The sequence below is a fragment of the Pseudophryne corroboree genome, chromosome 2 (assembly GCF_028390025.1).
Source record: "Pseudophryne corroboree isolate aPseCor3 chromosome 2, aPseCor3.hap2, whole genome shotgun sequence".
In the NCBI taxonomy this organism is placed as follows: Eukaryota; Metazoa; Chordata; class Amphibia; order Anura; family Myobatrachidae; genus Pseudophryne; species Pseudophryne corroboree.
Genome location: NC_086445.1, coordinates 636028820 through 636048402, shown reverse-complemented (window position 1 = coordinate 636048402; position 19583 = coordinate 636028820). Strand labels below are relative to the sequence as shown.

Sequence of the window (19583 nt, the reverse complement as noted above, 5' to 3'; positions counted from 1 at the left end):
TTTTTTCATACCTACAGTATAATTTCTTCTTTAAAAAGTAGATATAAGGAAGTGAAGGACGCAGTGAGTCCGGTAGAGTTCAATTTCCAGAAATTGTGATAAAAGCACCAATTTTACTGATTTTAAAATTGTTTATCACTTGAGTTGGTTTAGGTTCTGGGCTTGGAGTAGGTGGCACTCTGACTTACTTAGAGCCGGATCAGAGGGTTTACACTAATAAAACTTTATGGATCACTGAAATGAATGGAATTTTTACAACATTGTTGCTAAAATAACATGTTAAAAAGTAATTTGCAAGAACATTTATATTTAAGAGATCAGAATGTTTGTAGCAATGAATTCCTGTTTTGGGTCTCAATTTTTAGCAACACTGATAATTTAAAACTGGTGAAAAAAAATATCTACATTAATAGATTTGCTCAAAATAAAAAGTACTATTTACCACCAATTTTAACTTTAAGAATTGAATTAAGTGCAGGCTCTAAGCAACAATTCAGCACAAGATACAATGTGGCAAAAACGTATTTGGAAAGCCACCGACTGTGCAAGTTGACCAACTTAAAAAGATGAGAGAGGTCTGTAATTTCCATCATAGGTACACTTCAACTGTGAGAGAGAGAATCTGAAAAGAAAAAAAAAAACCTAGGAAATCACATTGTATGATTTTTAAACAATTTATTTGTATATTCTTGCGGAAAATAAATATTTGGACAATCAAAAAGTTTAACTCAATACTTTGTAATATAACCCCGGTTGGCAATTACAGAGGTCAAATGTTTCCTGTAGTTCTTGACCAGGTTTGTACACACTGTCTCCGGTATTTTTGGCCCACTCTTCCATGCAGATCTTCTCTAGATCTGTCATGTTTTGGGGCTGTCGCCGGGCAACACGGACTTTCAACTCCCTCCACAGATTTTCTATTGGGTTGAGGTCTGGAGACTGGCTAGGCCGCTCCAGGACCTTGAAATGCTTCTTATGGAGCCACTCCTTAGTTGCCCGGGCGGTGTGTTTGAAGTCATTGTCATGCTGGAATACCCAGCCACGTTCCATCTTCAATGCTCTGAGGGAATATCACAATACATGGCCCCATTCATTCTCTCCTTAATGCAGATTAGTCGTCATGTCCCCTTTGCAGGAAAGCAGCCTCAAAGCATGATGTTTCCACCCCCATGCTTCACAGTGGGTATGGTGTTCTTGGGATGCCATTCATAATTCTTCTCCCTCCAAACACGGCGAGTGGAGTTTATACCAAAAAGTTAAATTTTGCTCTCATCTGACCACATTACATTCTCCCAATCCTCCTCTGGATCACCCAGATGGTCGCCGGCAAACTTTAGACGGCCCTGGACATGTGCTGGCTTAAGCAGGAAGACTTTTCGGGCGCTGCAGAATTGAATCCATGAAGACGTAGTGTGTTACTAATGGTAACCTTTGTGCCTGTGGTCCCAGCTCTCTTGAGGTCATTGACCAGGTCCCCCCGTGTAGTTCTGGGCTGAATCCTCACCGTTCTCAAGATCACTGATACCCCACGAGGTGAGATCTTGCATGGAGCCCCAGGTCGAGGGAGATTGTCAGTGATCTTGTATTTCTTCCATTTTTTAATTGCTCCAACAGTTGATCTCCTCTCACAAAGCTGCTTGCCTATTGTCGAGTAGCTCATCCCAGCCTTGTGCAGCTCTACAATTTTGTCCCTGGTGTCCTTAGACAACTCTCTGGTCTTGGCCATGGTGGAGAGGTAGCAGTCTGACTGTTTGAGGGCGTGGACAGGTGGCTTTTATACAGATAACCAGTTCAAACAGGTGCCATTAATACATGTAACGAGTGGAGGATAGAGGAGCTTCTTAAAGAAGTAACAGGTCTGTGAGCCAGAAATCTTGCTGCTTGGTAGGTGTCCAAATATTTATTTTCCGCAAGAATATACAAATAAATTGTTTAAAAATCATACAATGTGATTTCCTGTTTTTTTCACCCAAAATTCTGTCTCTCACAGTTGAAGTGTACCTATGATGGAAATTACAGACCTCTCATCTTTTTAAGTGGGTCAACTTGCACAATCGGTGGCTGTCCAAATACTTTTTTGCCCCACTGTATATTATTTTGTATACACTTACTTTTCCACTCTTCAATGTCCAGCTCACGGCTCTCAAAACTTTGGTCATAAGGCTCAGCTACAGGTTCATCATCTGGATCATGATACTGAGCAAAATAGGGATGAGCTAAAGCCTCTGTTGCAGTAATCCTCTTGTCCGTATCCAGAACAAGCATTTTTTCTAGTAGGTCTACAGCTGAGGAAACATATTAGAAAGGAAAAATGTGTTGGGAGATTGTGTATTACTGTAAAGCGGTTTATACAAATTGACATAAACCGTAAGTGAGGAAGTATTAGAAGCAGTGAGAGAAAAGTGTTATGGTTAAATTGCTGATGTTTTACTTAAAAGGGACTATCCACGTTTGGACAATCCTGAAAAATAAATAATCTCTTCAGTAAGTGAGGACTTCAGCTCATCCTCCAAAATCCCCTCCTTCCTGTTGCCTTAACCAGCTCAGCACGGCCCTCCATTTACACCTGTTTATGGCTTCCCATTACTCTACAACAGGAAAACCTCTAAGCCAGTAGACTTGACTTAATGACAGAACGATAGCTAACCTTGAGGATTGGCGCCCAGGAAAACATCTTCAAAATTCATCTTGGGCATATATGGCAGAGACTGGATGTAACTCCGGGCCTGTCACGGGTAGAGAAATGAAAGAGAACAGAAAATAGTTGACAAACTACAGTAACAGAATATGTGAGTAAATAAGTCATCAGCAAAAAAACTAAAAAATAGTGGTGTGGGAATCTGTAAGATTCAGTGGATGCTACAATTTCTTAATGACACTGGCAAGTTGGATTTAAATAACAAAACAAATTTTATATATAATTTTCTATACACACATATAATATGCTCCCTTTGCTACATTCACGAATAGAGGCTTAGATTTGTTGTTGTAATTATATATTTATTATCGATACAATGATGCAACGTTCATATAGCATTGTTCTTGTTGTCCCTAATTTTGTATTCGCATGCTTGTTATATTTAACCATGGGTAGCAACCTCTTTTTTAAATAGGAAAGTGTAATTTACTTTGGTATATATTTATATATGTGGGTTCCATCTTCTTTAAGGGTGTCCCAAATGGGAGACCACTGTGTCAGGTACCCTTATTGTATTTGAGTGGTTGTCATGACATGTCTCCACTGTGTGCAACCATTGGTCTCTCTGGTAAATAGTGATTAGTATTGGAAGAATAGCGTTAGCACTGTTATCGTGATCGCTGCAGATTTATACAGGTGTTTACAGTTCTATGTACTTTGAGGTTGTTTAGAATGGAAGGTGCTTAGCACTTTCGGTGTGCATTCCATCTGGGACATCCACATTCGGTGATTTGGAAAGCAAAAGCACAGTGTTCCACAGGTGCTAAAGATTTTCAGTAATGGTAAATAGATTATAATAAGATTTTACTCACCGGTAAATCTATTTCTCGTAGTCCGTAGTGGATGCTGGGACTCCGTAAGGACCATGGGGATTAGCGGCTCCGCAGGAGACTGGGCTCAACTAAAGAAAGCTTTAGGACTACCTGGTGTGCACTGGCTCCTCCCACTAAGACCCTCCTCCAGACCTCAGTTAGGATACTGTGCCTGGAAGAGCTGACACAATAAGGAAGGATTTTGAATCCCGGGTAAGACTCATACCAGCCACACCAATCACACCGTATAACTCGTGATACTATACCCAGTTAACAGTATGATAACAACTGAGCCTCTCAACAGATGGCTCAACAATAACCCTTTAGTTAGGCAATAACTATATACAAGTATCGCAGACAATCCGCACTTGGGATGGGCGCCCAGCATCCACTACGGACTAGAAAAATAGATTTACCGGTGAGTAAAATCTTATTTTCTCTAACGTCCTAAGTGGATGCTGGGACTCCGTAAGGACCATGGGGATTATACCAAAGCTCCCAAACGGGCGGGAGAGTGCGGATGACTCTGCAGCACCGAATGAGCAAACCCTAGATCCTCCTCAGCCAGGGTATCAAACTTGTAGACTCTTGCAAGAGTGTTTTAACCCGACCAAGTAACAGCTCGGCAAATTTGTAAAGTCGAGACCCCTCGGGCAGTCGCCCAAGAAGAGCCCACTTTCCTTGTGGAATGGGCTTTCACAGATTTAGGGTGCGGCATTCCAGCCGCAGAATGTGCAAGTTGAATCGTGCTACAGATCCAGCGAGCAATAGTCTGCTTAGAAGCAGGAGCACCCAGCTTGTTGGGTGCATACAGGATAAATAGAGAGTCAGTTTTCCTGACTCCAGCCGTCCTGGAAACATATACTTTTCAGGGCCCTGACTACGTCCAGAAAACTTGGAATCCTCCAAGTCCCAAGTAGCCGCAGGCACCACAATAGGTTGGTTCACATGAAAAACTGATACCACCTTAGGAAGGAATTGGGAACGAGTCCTCAATTCCGCCTTATCCATATAGAATACAGATAAGGCATTTGTATGACAAAGCCGCCAATTCTGATACACGCCTGGCCGACGCCACGGCCCACAGCATGACCACTTTCCACGTGAGGTATTGTAGCTCCACGGATTTAAGTGGCTCAACTCAATGCGACTTCAGGAAATCCAACACTACGTTGAGATCCCACGGTGCCACTGGAGGCACAAACGGGGGCTGACTATGCAGCACTCCCTTAACAAAAGTCTGAACTTCAGGCAGTGAAGCCAGTTCTATTTTGGAAGAAAATCGATAGAGCCGAAATCTGGACCTTAATGGAACCCAATTTTAGGCCCATAGTCACCTCTGACTTGTAGGAAGTGCAGAAAACGACCTAGCTGAAATTCCTCCTTTTGGGCCTTACTGGCCTCACAGCACGCAACATATTACCGCCATATGCGGTGATAATGGTTTGCGTTCACTTCTTTCCTAGCTTTAAATAGCGTAGGGATAACTTCCTCCGGAATGCCCTTTTCCTTCAGGATCCGGCGTTCAACCGCCATGCCGTCAAACGCAGCCGCGGTACGTCTTGGAACAGACAGGCCCCCTGCTGCAGCAGGTCCTGTCTGAGCGGCAGAGGCCATGGGTCCTCTGAGATCATTTCTTGGAGTTCTGGGTACCAAGCTCTTCTTGGCCACCCGGACCAATGAGTATAGTTCTTACTCCTCTCCTTCTTATCATTCTCATTACCCTGGGTATGAGAGGCAGAGAAGGGAACACATACACCGACTGGTACACCCACGGTGTTACCAGAGCGTCTACAGCTATCGCCTGAAGGTCCCTTGACCTGGCGCAATATCTTTTTAGCTTTTTGTTGAGGCGGGACGCCATCCTGTCCACCTGTGGCCTTTCCCCACGGTGTACAATCATTTGGAAGACTTCTGGATGAAGTCCCCCCTCTCTCGGGTGGAGGTCGTGTCTGCTGAGAAAGTTCTCAGTTGTCCACTCCGGGAATGAACACTGCTGACAGTGCTAACACATGATTTTCCGCCCATCGGAGAATCCTTGTGGCTTCTGCCATCGCCATCCTGCTTCTTGTGCCGCCCTGTCGGTTTACATGAGCGACCGCCGTGATGTTGTCTGACTGGATCAGCACCGGCCGGTGTTGAAGCAGGGGTCTAGCCTGACTTAGGGCATTGTAAATGGCCCAAAGTTCCAGAACATTTATGTGTAGGGAAGTCTCCTGACTTTTCCATAGGCCTTGGAAGTTTCTTCCCTGTGTGACTGCCCCCCAGCCTTGAAGGCTGGCATCCGTGGTCACCAGGACCCAGTCCTGTATGCCGAATCTGCGGCCCCCTAGAAGATGTGCAGTCACCACCACAGCGACACCCTGGCCCTTGGAGTCAGGGTTATCCGCCGATGCATCTGAGAATGCGACCCGGACCACTTGTCCAACAGATCCCACTGGAAGATCCTTGCATGGGACTTGGCGAATGGAAATTCTTCGTAAGAAGCTACCATCTTTCCTAAGGCTCGCGTGCATAGATGCACCGATACCTGTATTTGTATTAGGAGGTCTCCGTCTAGAGACGCCAACTCCTTGGACTTCTCCTCCGGGAGAAACCCTTTTTATCCTGTTCTGTGTCCAGAACCATACCCAGGAACAGTAGACGCGTCGTAGGAACCAGCAGTGACTTTGGAATATTCAGAATCCAGCCGTGCTGTTGTAGCACTTCCCGAGATAGTGCTACTCCGACGAACAACTGCTCCCTGGACCTCGCCTTTATAAGGAGATCGTCCAAGTACGGGATAAGTACTTCGGCCATTACCTTGGTAAATACCCTCGGTGCCGGGGACAGACCAACGGCAACGTCTGGAATTGGTAATGACAATCCTGTACCACAATTTTGAGGTACACCTGGTGACGAGGGTAAATAGGGACATGCAGGTAAGTATCCTTGATGTCCAGTGATGCCCTGAATTTTTCCAGGCTTGCAATAATCGCCCTGAGCGATTCCATTTTGAACTTGAACCTTCGTATATAAGTGTTCAAGGATTTCAATTTTAGAATGGGTCTCACCGAACCGTCTGGTTTCGGTACCACAACATTTTGGAATAGTAACCCCGGCCTTGTTGAAAGAGGGGTACCTTGATTTCACCTGCTGGAAGTACAGCTTGTGAATTGCCGCCAGTACTACCTTTCTCCGAGGGCAGCAGGCAAGGCTGATGTGAGGCAACGGCGAGGGGGAGTCGTCTCGAACTCCAGCCTGTATCCCTGTGATACTACTTGCAGAACCTAGGGATCCACCTGTGGGCAAGCCCACTGATCCCTGCAGTTCCCGAGACGTGCCCCCACCGCACTTGTCTCCCCCTGTGGAGCCCCAGCGTCATGCGGTGGACTCAGAGGAAGCGAGGGAAGATATTTGATCCTGGAACTGGCTGACTGGTGCAGCTTTTTCCCTTGTCTCTGCGCAGAAAGGAAGCGCCTTTGACCCGCTTGCTTTTCTGAAGCCGAAAGGACTGTACCTGAAAATACGGTGCTTTCTTTAGGCTTTTGTGAGGAAACCTGAGGTAAAAATTTTTCTTCCCAGCTGTTGCTGTGGATACGAGGTCCCAGAGACCATCCCCAAACAATTCCTCACCCTTATAAGGCAGAATTCCATGTGCCTTTTAAATGCAGCATCACCTGTCCACTGCCGGGTTTCTACTACCCTCCTGGCAGAATGGACATTGCATTAATTCTGGATGCCAGCCGGCAAATATCCCTCTGTGCATCCTTTATATATAAGACAACGTCTTAAATATGCTCAATGTTAGCAAATATTATTATCCCTGTCTTAGCGTATTAATATTATCTGACAGGGTGTCAGACCACGCTGCAGCAGCACTATTTATGCTGAGGCAATTGCAGGTTTCAGTATATAACCTGAGTGTGTAAATACAGACTTCAGGATCGCCTCCTGCTTTATATCAGCAGGTTCCTTCAAGGTGGCCGTATCCTAAGACGGCAGTGCCACCTTTTTACAAACGTGTGAGCGCCTTATCCACCCTAAGGGATATCCCCCAACGTGACCTATCCTCTGGCGAGAAAGGGTACGCCATCAGTAACTTTTTAGAAATAACCAGTTTCTTATCGGGGGAAACCACGCTTCTTTACACACTTCATTCATTCATCTGATGGGGGAACAAAACAGTGGCTGTTTTTTCTCCCCAAAAATAAAACCCCTTTTATGTGGTACTTGGGTTTATGTCAGAAAATGCATAACACATTTTTCATTGCCGAGATCATGTAACGGATGTTCCTAGTGGATTGTGTATATGTCTCAACCTCGTTGAAACTGGAGTCAGACTCCGTGTCGACATCTGTGTCTGCCATCTGAGGTAACGGGCGTTGTTTTGAGCCCCTAATGGCCTTTGAGACGCCTGGGCAGACGCGGGCTGAGAAGCCGGCTGTCCCACAGCTGTTACGTCATGTAAGGAGTTGACACTGTCGGTTAATACCTTCCACCTATCCATCCACTCTGGTGTCGGCCCCACAGGGGGCGACATCCCATTTATCGGCCTCTGCTCCGCCTCCACGTAACCTTCCTCATCCAACATGTCGACACAGCCGTACCGACACACCGCACACACACAGGGAATGCTCTGACTGAGGACAGGACCCCACAAAGTCCTTTGGGGAGACCGAGAGAGAGTATGCCAGCACACACCAGAGTGCTATATAATGCAGGGATTAACACTATAATTGAGTGATTTTTTTCCCCCAAATAGCTGCTTGTATACATATATTGCGCCTAAATTTAGTGCCCCCCCTCTCTTTTTAACCCTTTGAGCCTGAAAACTACAGGGGAGAGCCTGGGGAGCTGTCTTCCAGCTGCACTGTGAAGAGAAAATGGCGCCAGTGTGCTGAGGGAGAAGCCCCGCCCCCTTTTCGGCGGACTTTCTCCCGCTTTTTCTGTGATACTGGCAGGGGTAATTTTACATCTATATAGCCTCTGGGACTATATATGATGTATATTTTGCCAGCCAAGGTGTTATTTATTGCCCTCAGGGCGCCCCCCCCCAGCGCCCTGCACCCATCAGTGACCGAAGTGTGAGGTGTACATGAGGAGCAATGGCGCACAGCTGCAGTGCTGTGCGCTACCTTGGTGAAGACCGAAGTCTTCTGCCGCCGATTTTCCGGACCTTCTTCTTGCTTCTGGCTCTGTAAGGGGGACGGCGGCGCGGCTCCGGGAACGAACACCAAGGTCGGGTCCTGCGGTCGATCCCTCTGGAGCTAATGGTGTCCAGTAGCCTAAGAAGCCCAAACTACCACCTGTTAGGTAGGTTCGCTTCTTCTCCCCTTAGTCCCTCGTGCAGTGAGTCTGTTGCCAGCAGATCTCACTGAAAATAAAAAACCTAAATATACTTTCTTTCTAGGTGCTCAGGAGAGTCCCTAGTGTGCATCCAGCTCAGCCGGGCACAGAAATCTAACTGAGGTCTGGAGGAGGGTCTTAGTGGGAGGAGCCAGTGCAAACCAGGTAGTCCTAAAGCTTTCTTTAGTTGTGCCCAGTCTCCTGCGGAGCCGCTAATCCCCATGGTCCTTACGGAGTCCCAGCATCCACTTAGGACGTTAGAGAAATATATATATATATATATATATATATATATATATATATATATATATATATATATAGATATCTATCTATCCGGTTTGGGGCTATAAGGGTTTGCCTTGGTATCTTAGAAACATGTTTTGGTGTAATGAGTAAGCCCTCTGAATGGAGGTACAAATGCTGACTTTGTATATTGGCGAGTGTCTTGTTTTTCCACTTTACCGTATAATAAATGAATGTATAGATATCTCACAGGCTATTCCACAATGGAATCAAGGCACTCTCCAGACTTTTAGAAGGAGATGATTCAGCGCTAGTGACTAGTTCAAATATATTTAAAATTTATTAAGAACATACATTTCATTGTATATATACATACATTACACTGTTGCAACAGGTGAAAAATAGTGGTACCACAAAACAATTAGAAAAAATTAATTGAAAAAAATTAAAAAAAAAAGAAAAAAATTTAAATAATAAAAAGTTCCAAAGATATGGGCCTGAATCAACACTGCTTATTGGTTGAAGAAATTCTTGAGTTGCTGGGTATATAGCATCATTTATAGCAAGGTGCCTTATCCTAGGGAAATAGGTGGACGGTGTATTACCAGATAGCTGTAGTGAGTCCTCCACTCGGTTAGCACTCCGTAATCATGGGTTTTTTTTCTTTCTCACTTGTTTGGTCGTCCTGTGCAGGAATGAATGTGGGAGATGAACCCTGGCAGGTCCTGAGGCAATGTCCTCCCAAAAGTTATTCCATGCAAATCACCTTTCCCAATGGTGTAAGGCCGGCAGGTCTTGCAGTTTAAAAAATCCCAGTCTTGGTCACCAACGCGTTTCACTGCTAGGTGCAGCTTTCTCAAGCTGCACCTAGCAGTGAAACGCGTTTGTGACCAAGACTGGGATTTTTTAAACTGCAAGACCTGCCGGCCTTACACCATTGGGAAAGGTGATTTGCATGGAATAACTTTTGGGAGGACATTGCCTCAGGACCTGCCAGGGTTCATCTCCCACATTCATTCCTGCACAGGACGACCAAACAAGTGAGAAAGAAAAAAACCCCATGATTACGGAGTGCTAACCGAGTGGAGGACTCACTACAGCTATCTGGTAATACACCGTCCACCTATTTCCCTAGGATAAGGCACCTTGCTATAAATTATGCTATATACCCAGCAACTCAAGAATTTCTTCAACCAATAAGCAGTGTTGATTCAGGCCCATATCTTTGGAACTTTTTATTATTTAAATTTTTTTCTTTTTTCTTTTTTAATTTTTTTCAATTAATTTTTTCTAATTGTTTTGTGGTACCACTATTTTTCACCTGTTGCAACAGTGTAATGTATGTATATATACAATGAAATGTATGTTCTTAATAAATTTTAAATATATTTGAACTAGTCACTAGCGCTGAATCATCTCCTTCTATTGTTCCATTAAAAGGGTTTGACTAACCCTCTTTAATTCAGCTGCTTGAGGACCTACAACACATGTCAGCGCCATCCCTACCTCGGTAGTTCATTCACTCTCCAGACTTTTATATGAGCAAAAAGTCAGTTCAGAAATTTATTCCAGGCAAAACATACTGGGTCAGAAGCACTGACGTTTGGGTCCCAGCGGGGACCTTTATCGATTTAACACCAACAATGCAGCACAGCACAATGACACACTGGAAAGGGAACAGGCAGCATTGCCACCCAGGACCCTGCTAAATACCTTGTTCAATTAGTGTGAAGCGGCACCTCCAGACTTGTGTTCCACATAACATCACTTCTGTTTTCAAAACAGGAAGTGCTGCCTGAGTGTATGTAATATAAGTGAACAATATATGTGCTGCCTCACCAACACAGATAAATACCCTTAAATGTAGCCACAAAGCTGGAGACATATGTGTGGGGAAGTACAGAGCTGGCAAGAAGTGGGCCTGAATCGACACATGAGTGCAAGTGGGCATGACCAGGCATGTGTTCCACCAGTGTGTTCCTAGGCCATAGTGTGCATGCGTCAGGGACAAGCTGCCAGTCATGTGCACTCCCTGTGCACCACAGCGTAGAGCACATAATAGTACGCATGCATCGGCGATATCAACATACATAAATGTCCTCATACATCTTGCCTCAATATGCCATGCAGCAGGAGATGCCTGTCGGGAGTCAGCCGACAGCTCTGTTAACATTGGACGGTTTTTGCAGAAAAGACATCTTATTTGCATCGCTATGTGATTAGGACGAAATAGTACGTTAAGGTGGGTACACACTAATAGATATATCTGCAGATCAATTGATCTGCAGATATATGGACGGATCGAGCAGTGTGTTCAGCATACACACTGCCCGATCCGTCGGGGACTGACGTCATGAACTGGGCGGGCGTGTACACACGCCCGCCCAGTTCAGCTGTCAATCAACGGCGGCCGCCGCAGCATGTGTACGGGCGGTCGGCCGACCGCCCCGTACACACACAGCGACGCGCCACGTCTGTGAACGACGGAGTTCACAGACGTATCAGCCGTACACACTGGCCGACGGTCCCGCGATATATCGGCCGTTCAGGAGAACGGCCGATATATCGACCAATGTGTACGGGCCTTCACAGTGATTTCCAGGAAAACACTAATGTAGCATTTTATTTGCAAATACAGCCACACACAGAATATAGGCATGCTGCATATTATTTTAATCAGCATAAGATGTGACCTGTGCGTCCTAGCAATGTGAGACGTATTTAAATGGAAATAGTTGAACATAAAGACGCTCAGCGCTAGGCGTAACTAGAAGGGCTGTTTGACGTGACTGTAGCAAGGATGTAGGAGGATACATTCGTAATAGAGGGGTAAATTATAAACACACACTGGTGTTAGTCTTCCTGCAGCTCAGAATCCGGGATCCCTTCTCTCTTCTCGGTGACAGGCACTGCCTAGCAGCAGCTGCAAGGGCGATCCTACAACAAACAGGGGCTGTCTGCAGGACAGGTGCATATATTATGTGTGTTATTGCTTTTTTTGTTTGTAAATGAAATACAGGTTGAGTATCCCATATCCAAATATTCCGAAATACGGAATATTCCGAAATACTGACTTTTTTGAGTGAGAGTGAGATAGTGAAACCTTTGTTTTCTGATGGCTCAATGTACACAAACTTTGTTTAATACACAAAGTTATTAAAAATATTGTATTAAATGACCTTCAGGCTGTGTGTATAAGGTGTATATGAAACATAAATGAATTGTGTGACTGTAGACACACTTTGTTTAATGCACAAAGTTATTAAAAATATTGGCTAAAATGACCTTCAGGCTGTGTGTACAAGGTGTATATGTAACATAAATGCATTCTGTGCTTAGACTTGGGTCCCATCCCCATGATATCTCATTATGGTATGCAATTATTCCAAAATACGGAAAAATCCCATATCCAAAATACCTCTGGTCCCAAGCATTTTGGATAAGGGATACTCAACCTGTACATATTCCCCCAAATTTAGCTTTTTTAAATGATCAAATTATATTAATAAGAGCTATATAAACCTTATTAGGTATAATGTTATCAACAAATCTCCATATTTGATAATACAATAGTCCTAAAATCATATTTAAATAGCTTTTATTTACATAACTTGATCATGTTTAAAAGAATCACAATTTTAGAGAAATTTTTGGATTTTTTTTAAGCCAGTTAAGTGGTTAAGGGACTCCAACTTGTTCAACTAATTATTGGATGAAACAAGTCCTCGTGTAAATTCTCAATGCTGAATCAGTCTTCTGCTTAATCATATTGTTCTCTTGTGAAGAGTTAACAAGGAAGCTCAGATTGTTTTTGCCAAATTTAGGATTACTGATTCTTCATCATTGATCAGCTATTGTTGCCACCATGGTGTAATAGAAACACTATTAAAGTTCCAGTGACTGAACAGATTTAGAGGAGATGTGTTGCAAATGAAGTACAAAGTATTGTATTGCATACCACACTGCTCTTACTTCTAAGAGGTTTGCAGGAAAAAGCTTACTATAGCCTCAATGCATCCTGCACTATTTTTCTATTCAGATGAGCTATCCCATCCATTGGTGCTTGAGTCTTGTCAAAACAGGTTTTTCTGGACTTTATTTCTACACTGTAATTTAGATTTCAGTTTGAACACACTCAACCCAAAACTTAAAGCCCATACACACTGGGCAATTTTGAGCTATCAGCTCAAAACCGCCCAATGTGTATGCACCGGTGATGAGCGCTAATGCGCGCTCCCACTTCATCAATGGCGGCCGCCGTTCATCTGCTGGTATTACCTGCAGATAACATACACCCCCCCCCCCCCCACAAAAAAAGAAACAACAAAGTTTTGTTGAGAGTTGCTCAAAACTATCTTGCATCCTCTGCTTTTAATCTACTGTATCAAGCTGCAGCAATACATGTTAAAGATTTAAAGATTACATGCTAAACTTTGCAATATAAAAAAGGATTTTACTCACCGGTAAATCTATTTCTCGTAGTCCGTAGTGGATGCTGGGGACTCCGTAAGGACCATGGGGAATAGCAGCTCCGCAGGAGACTGGGCACAGCTAAGAAAGATTTAGGACTACCTGGTGTGCACTGGCTCCTCCCACTATGACCCTCCTCCAGACCTCAGTTAGGATACTGTGCCCGGAAGAGCTGACACAATAAGGAAGGATTTTGAATTCCGGGTAAGACTCATACCAGCCACACCAATCACACCGTATAACTCGTGATATGATACCCAGTTAACAGTATGAACATAACAGAGCCTCTCAACAGATGGCTCAACAATAACCCTTTTAGTTAACGATAACTATATACAAGTATTGCAGACAGTCCGCACTTGGGACGGGCGCCCAGCATCCACTACGGACTACGAGAAATAGATTTACCGGTGAGTAAAATCTTATTTTCTCTGACGTCCTAGTGGATGCTGGGGACTCCGTAAGGACCATGGGGATTATACCAAAGCTCCCAAACGGGCGGGAGAGTGCAGATGACTCTGCAGCACTGAATGAGAGAACTCAAGGTCCTCCTCAGCCAGGGTATCAAATTTGTAGAATTTTGCAAACGTGTTTGCCCCTGACCAAGTAGCAGCTCGGCAAAGTTGTAAAGCCGAGACCCCTCGGGCAGCCGCCCAAGAAGAGCCCACTTTCCTCGTGGAATGGGCTTTTACAGATTTAGGGTGCGGCAGTCCAGCCGCAGAATGTGCAAGTTGAATCGTGCTACAGATCCAGCGAGCAATCGTCTGCTTAGAAGCAGGAGCACCCAGCTTGTTGGGTGCATACAGGATAAATAGCGAGTCAGTCTTCCCGACTCCAGCTGTCCTGGAAACATATACTTTTCAGGGCCCTGACTACGTCCAGTAACTTGGAATCCTCCAAGTCCCAAGTAGCCGCAGGCACCACAATAGGTTGGTTCACATGAAAAACTGATACCACCTTAGGAAGGAATTGGGAACGAGTCCTCAATTCCGTCCTATCCCATATAAAAAACAGATAAGGGCTTTTGTATGACAAAACCGCCAATTCTGATACACGCCTGGCCGACGCCAAGGCCCACAGAATGACCACTTTCCACGTGAGGTATTATAGCTCCACGGATTTAAGTGGCTCAACCCAATGCGACTTCAGGAAATCCAACACCACGTTGAGATCCCACGGTGCCACTGGAGGCACAAACGGGGGCTGACTATGCAGCACTCCCTTAACAAAAGTCTGAACTTCAGGCAGTGAAGCCTGTTCCATTTTGGAAGAAAATCGATAGAGCCGAAATCTGGACCTTAATGGAACCCAATTTTAGGCCCATAGTCACCTCTGACTGTAGGCAGTGCAGAAATCGACCAAGCTGAAATTTCTCCTTTGGGGCCTTCCTGGCCTCACAGTACGCAACATATTTCCGCCATATGCGGTGATAATGGTTAGCGTTCACTTCTTTCCTAGCTTTAAATAGCGTAGGGATAACTTCCTCCGGAATTCCCTTTTCCTTCAGGATCCGGCGTTCAACCGCCATGCCGTCCAACGCAGCCGCGGTACGTCTTGGAACAGACAGGCCCCCTGCTGCAGCAGGTCCTGTCTGAGCGGCAGAGGCCATGGGTCCTCTGAGATCATTTCTTGGAGTTCTGGTTACCAAGCTCTTCTTGGCCAACCCGGAACAATGAGTATAGTTCTTACTCCTCTCCTTATTATTCTCATTACCCTGGGTAAGAGAGGCAGAGAAGGGAACACATACACCGACTGGTACACCCACGGTGTTACCAGAGCGTCCACAGCTATCGCCTGAGGGTCCTTGACCTGGCGCAATATCTTTGTAACTTTTAGTTGAGGCGGGACGCCATCATGTCCACCTGTGGCCTTTCCCAACAGTGTACAATCATTTGGAAGACTTCTGGATGAAGTCCCCACTCTCCCGGGTGGAGGTCGTGTCTTCTGAGAAAGTCTGCTTCTCAGTTGTCCACTCCGGGAATGAACACTGCTGACAGTGCTAACACATGATTTTCCGCCCATCGGAGAATCCTTGTGGCTTCTGCCATCGCCATCCTGCTTCTTGTGCCGCCCTGTCGTTTACATGAGCGACCGCCGTGATGTTGTCTGACTGGATCAGCACCGGCCGGTGTTGAAGCAGGGGTCTAGCCTGACTTAGGGCATTGTAAATGGCCCTTGGTTCCAGAATATTTATGTGTAGGGAAGTCTCCTGACTTTTCCATAGCCTTGGAAGTTTCTTCCCTGTGTGACTGCCCCCCAGCCTCGAAGGCTGGCATCCGTGGTCACCAGGACCCAGTCCTGTATGCCGAATCTGCGGCCCCCTAGAAGATTAGCACTCTGCAGCCACCACAACAGCGACACCCTGGCCCTTGGAGACAGGGTTATCCGCCGATGCATCTGAAGATGCGACCCGGACCACATGTCCAACAGATCCCACTGGAAAATCCTTGCATGGGACCTGGCGAATGGAATTTCTTCGTAAGAAGCTACCATCCTTCCCAGGGCTCGTGTGCATTGATGCACCGACACCTGTATACGTATTAGGAGGTCTCTGTCTAGAGACTCCTTGGACTTCTCCTCCGGGAGAAACCCTTTTTATCCTGTTCTGTGTCCAGAACCATACTCAGGAACAGTAGACGCGTCGAAGGAACCAGCTGCGACTTTGGAATATTCAGAATCCAGCCGTGCTGTTGTAGCACTTCCCGAGATAGTGCTACTCCGCCGAACAACTGCTCCCTGGACCTCGCCTTTATAAGGAGATCGTCCAAGTACGGGATAATTATTTCGCCCATTACCTTGGTAAATACCTCGGTGCCGGGTACAGACCAACGGCAACGTCTGGAATTGGTAATGACAATCCTGTACCACAATTTTGAGGTACTCCTGGTGAAGAGGGTAAATAGGGACATGCAGGTAAGCATCCTTGATGTCCAGTGATACCATGAAATTCTCCAGGCTTGCAATAATCGCCCTGAGCGATTTCATTTTGAACCTGAACCTTCGTATATAAGTGTTCAAGGCTTTCAATTTTAGAATGGGTCTCACCGAACCGTCTGGTTTCAATACCACAACATTTTGGAATAGTAACCCCGGCCTTGTTGAAAGAGGGGTACCTTGATTTCACCTGCTGGAAATACAGCTTGTGAATTGCCGCCAGTACTACCTTTCTCCGAGGGCAGCAGGCAAGGCTGATGTGAGGTAACGGCGAGGGGGAGTCGCCTCGAACTCCAGCCTGTATCCCTGTGATACTATTTGCAGAACCTAGGGATCCACCTGTAAGCAAACCCACTGGTCCCTGAAGTTCCCGAGACGCGCCCCTACCGCACCTGTCTCCACCTGTGGAGCCCCAACGTCATGCGGTGGACTCAGAGGAAGCGGGGGAAGATTTTTGATCCTGGGAACTGGCTGCTGGTGCAGCTTTTTCCTTCTTCCCTTGTCTCTGTGCAGAAAGGAAGCGCCTTTGACCCGCTTGCTTTTCTGAAGCCGAAAGGACTGTACCTGAAAATACAGTGCTTTCTTAGGCTGTGAGGAAACCTGAGGTAAACATTTTTCTTCCCAGCTGTTGCTGTGGATACGAGGTCCCAGAGACTATCCCCAAATAATTCCTCACCCTTATAAGGCAGAATCTCCATGTGCCTTTTATAGGCAGCATCACCTGTCCACTGCCGGGTTTCTAATACCCACCTGGCAGAATGGACATTGCATTAATTCTGGATGCCAGCCGGCAAATATCCCTCTGTGCATCCTTTATATCTAAGACGACGTCTTTAATATGCTCTATGTTAGCAAACTATTATCCCTGTCTTAGAGTATTAATATTATCTGACTGGATATCAGACCACGCTGCAGCAGCACTATTTATGCTGAGGCAATTGCAGGTCTCAGTGTGTATATACAGACTTCAAGATAGCCTCCTGCTTTTTATCAGCAGGCTCCTTCAAGGTGGCCGTATCCTAAGACGGCAGTGCCACCTTTTTTGACAAACGTGTGAGCGCCTTATCCACCCTAAGGGATATCTCCCAACGTGACCTATCCTCTGGCGGGAAAGGGTACGCCATCAGTAACTTTTTAGAAATTACCAGTTTCTTATTGGGGGAACCCACGCTACTTTACACACTTCATTCATTCATCTGATGGGGGGACAAAACACTGGCTGCTTTTTCTCCCCAAAAATAAAACCCCTTTTATGTGGTACTTGGGTTCATGTCAGAAATGCGTAACACATTTTTCATTGCCGAGATCATGTAACGGATGTTCCTAGTGGATTGTGTATATGTCTCAACCTCGTCGACACTGGAGTCAGACTCCGTGTCGACATCTGTGTCTGCCATCTGAGGTAACGGGCGCTTTTTTGAGCCCCTGATGGCCTTTGAGACGCCTGGGCAGGCGCGGGCTGAGAAGCCGGCTGTCCCACAGCTGTTTTACGTCATCCAGCCTTCTATGTAAGGAGTTGACATTGTCGGTTAATACCTTCCACCTATCCATCCACTCTGGTGTCGGCCCCACAGGGGACGACATCCCATTTATCGGCCTCTGCTCCACCTCCACGTAACCTTCCTCATCCCACATGTCGACACAGCCGTACCGACACACAGCACACACACAGGGAATGCTCTGACTGAGGACAGGACCCCACAAAGTCCTTTGGGGAGACAGAGAGAGAGTATGCCAGCACACACCAGAGCGCTATATAATGCAGGGATTAACACTATAACTGAGTGATTTTTCCCCCAATAGCTGCTTGTATAAACAATATTGCGCCTAAATTTAGTGCCCCCCCTCTCTTTTTAACCCTTTGAGCCTGAAAACTACAGGGGAGAGCCTGGGGAGCTGTCTTCCAGCTGCACTGTGAAGAGAAAATGGCGCCAGTGTGCTGAGGGAGATAGCTCCGCCCCTTTTTCGCGGACTTTTCTCCCGCTTTTTTATGGATTCTGGCAGGGGTATTTATCACATATATAGCCTCTGGGCTATATATTGTGATATATTTGCCAGCCAAGGTGTTTTTATTGCTCCTCAGGGCGCCCCCCCCCCCCAGCGCCCTGCACCCTCAGTGACCAGAGTGTGAAGTGTGTATGAGGAGCAATGGCGCACAGCTGCAGTGCTGTGCGCTACCTTGAAGACTGATGTCTTCTGCCGCCGATTTTCCGGACTCTTCTCACTTCTGGCTCTGTAAGGGGGCCGGCGGCACGGCTCTGGGACCGAACATCAATGGCCGGTTCCATGCGGTCGATCCCTCTGGAGCTAATGGTGTCCAGTAGCCTAAGAAGCCCAAGCTACCACCAGTTAGGTAGGTTCGCTTCTTCTCCCCTTAGTCCCTCGCTGCAGTGAGTCTGTTGCCAGCAGATCTCACTGTAAAATAAAAAACCTAAAATCTACTTTCTCTCTAGGAGCTCAGGAGAGCCCCTAGTGTGCATCCAGCTCAGCCGGGCACAGGATTCTAACTGAGGTCTGGAGGAGGGTCATAGTGGGAGGAGCCAGTGCACACCAGGTAGTCCTAAATCTTTCTTAGCTGTGCCCAGTCTCCTGCGGAGCCGCTATTCCCCATGGTCCTTACGGAGTCCCCAGCATCCACTAGGACGTCAGAGAAATCAGCGTTGGAACCATTGTACATTTATTGATGGCTGAAGGGTTAAATCTCCTCTGTCATTGTGCATTGTGTAAATATTGTTTCTTTTTCTTTTGCCTTGGATTTAGCTTGCATTGCATAAAATAAATATAGCTCCACCCATAGTTTGTTGGGAACTGTGTGAAATCACCACCCCTAGATGAAGTACTAGGCTGTATCCTACATCCCCCCCATGTAGCCTGTTTTATCCCTCCTATGCAGTAAAGTTAAACCAATAAAGTATTTACTTTTGCCTACCCCTCCCTGGACATTCCAATCCCTCCCTAGACAATGATGCCTTATATACCATTGTTATGAACAATAAACGTAGAGTGATTCTTAACTACATGGTGTCGTGTATTATCTGTAACGTTAAGGATTGCTCTCACTGACGTCAGTGGCCATCACATCGAGGTAATCAAAGAGA

At 45.9% G+C, this 19583-nt stretch overlaps 1 protein-coding gene across 2 annotated transcripts in view; it reads right to left on the bottom strand.

Moving 5' to 3' along the window:
• LOC135041345 (mitogen-activated protein kinase 14) overlaps positions 1 to 19583 on the bottom strand; it is a 335823-nt gene that overhangs the window by 2972 nt on the left and 313268 nt on the right. For both annotated transcript variants that reach the window (XM_063954930.1, XM_063954929.1), the window contains exons 10-11: positions 2648 to 2726; positions 2112 to 2285 (exon numbers count right to left, since the gene is read on the bottom strand). In XM_063954930.1, the coding sequence (XP_063811000.1) occupies positions 2112 to 2285; positions 2648 to 2726 (253 nt within the window). The remainder of the gene's footprint in view (positions 1 to 2111; positions 2286 to 2647; positions 2727 to 19583) is intronic.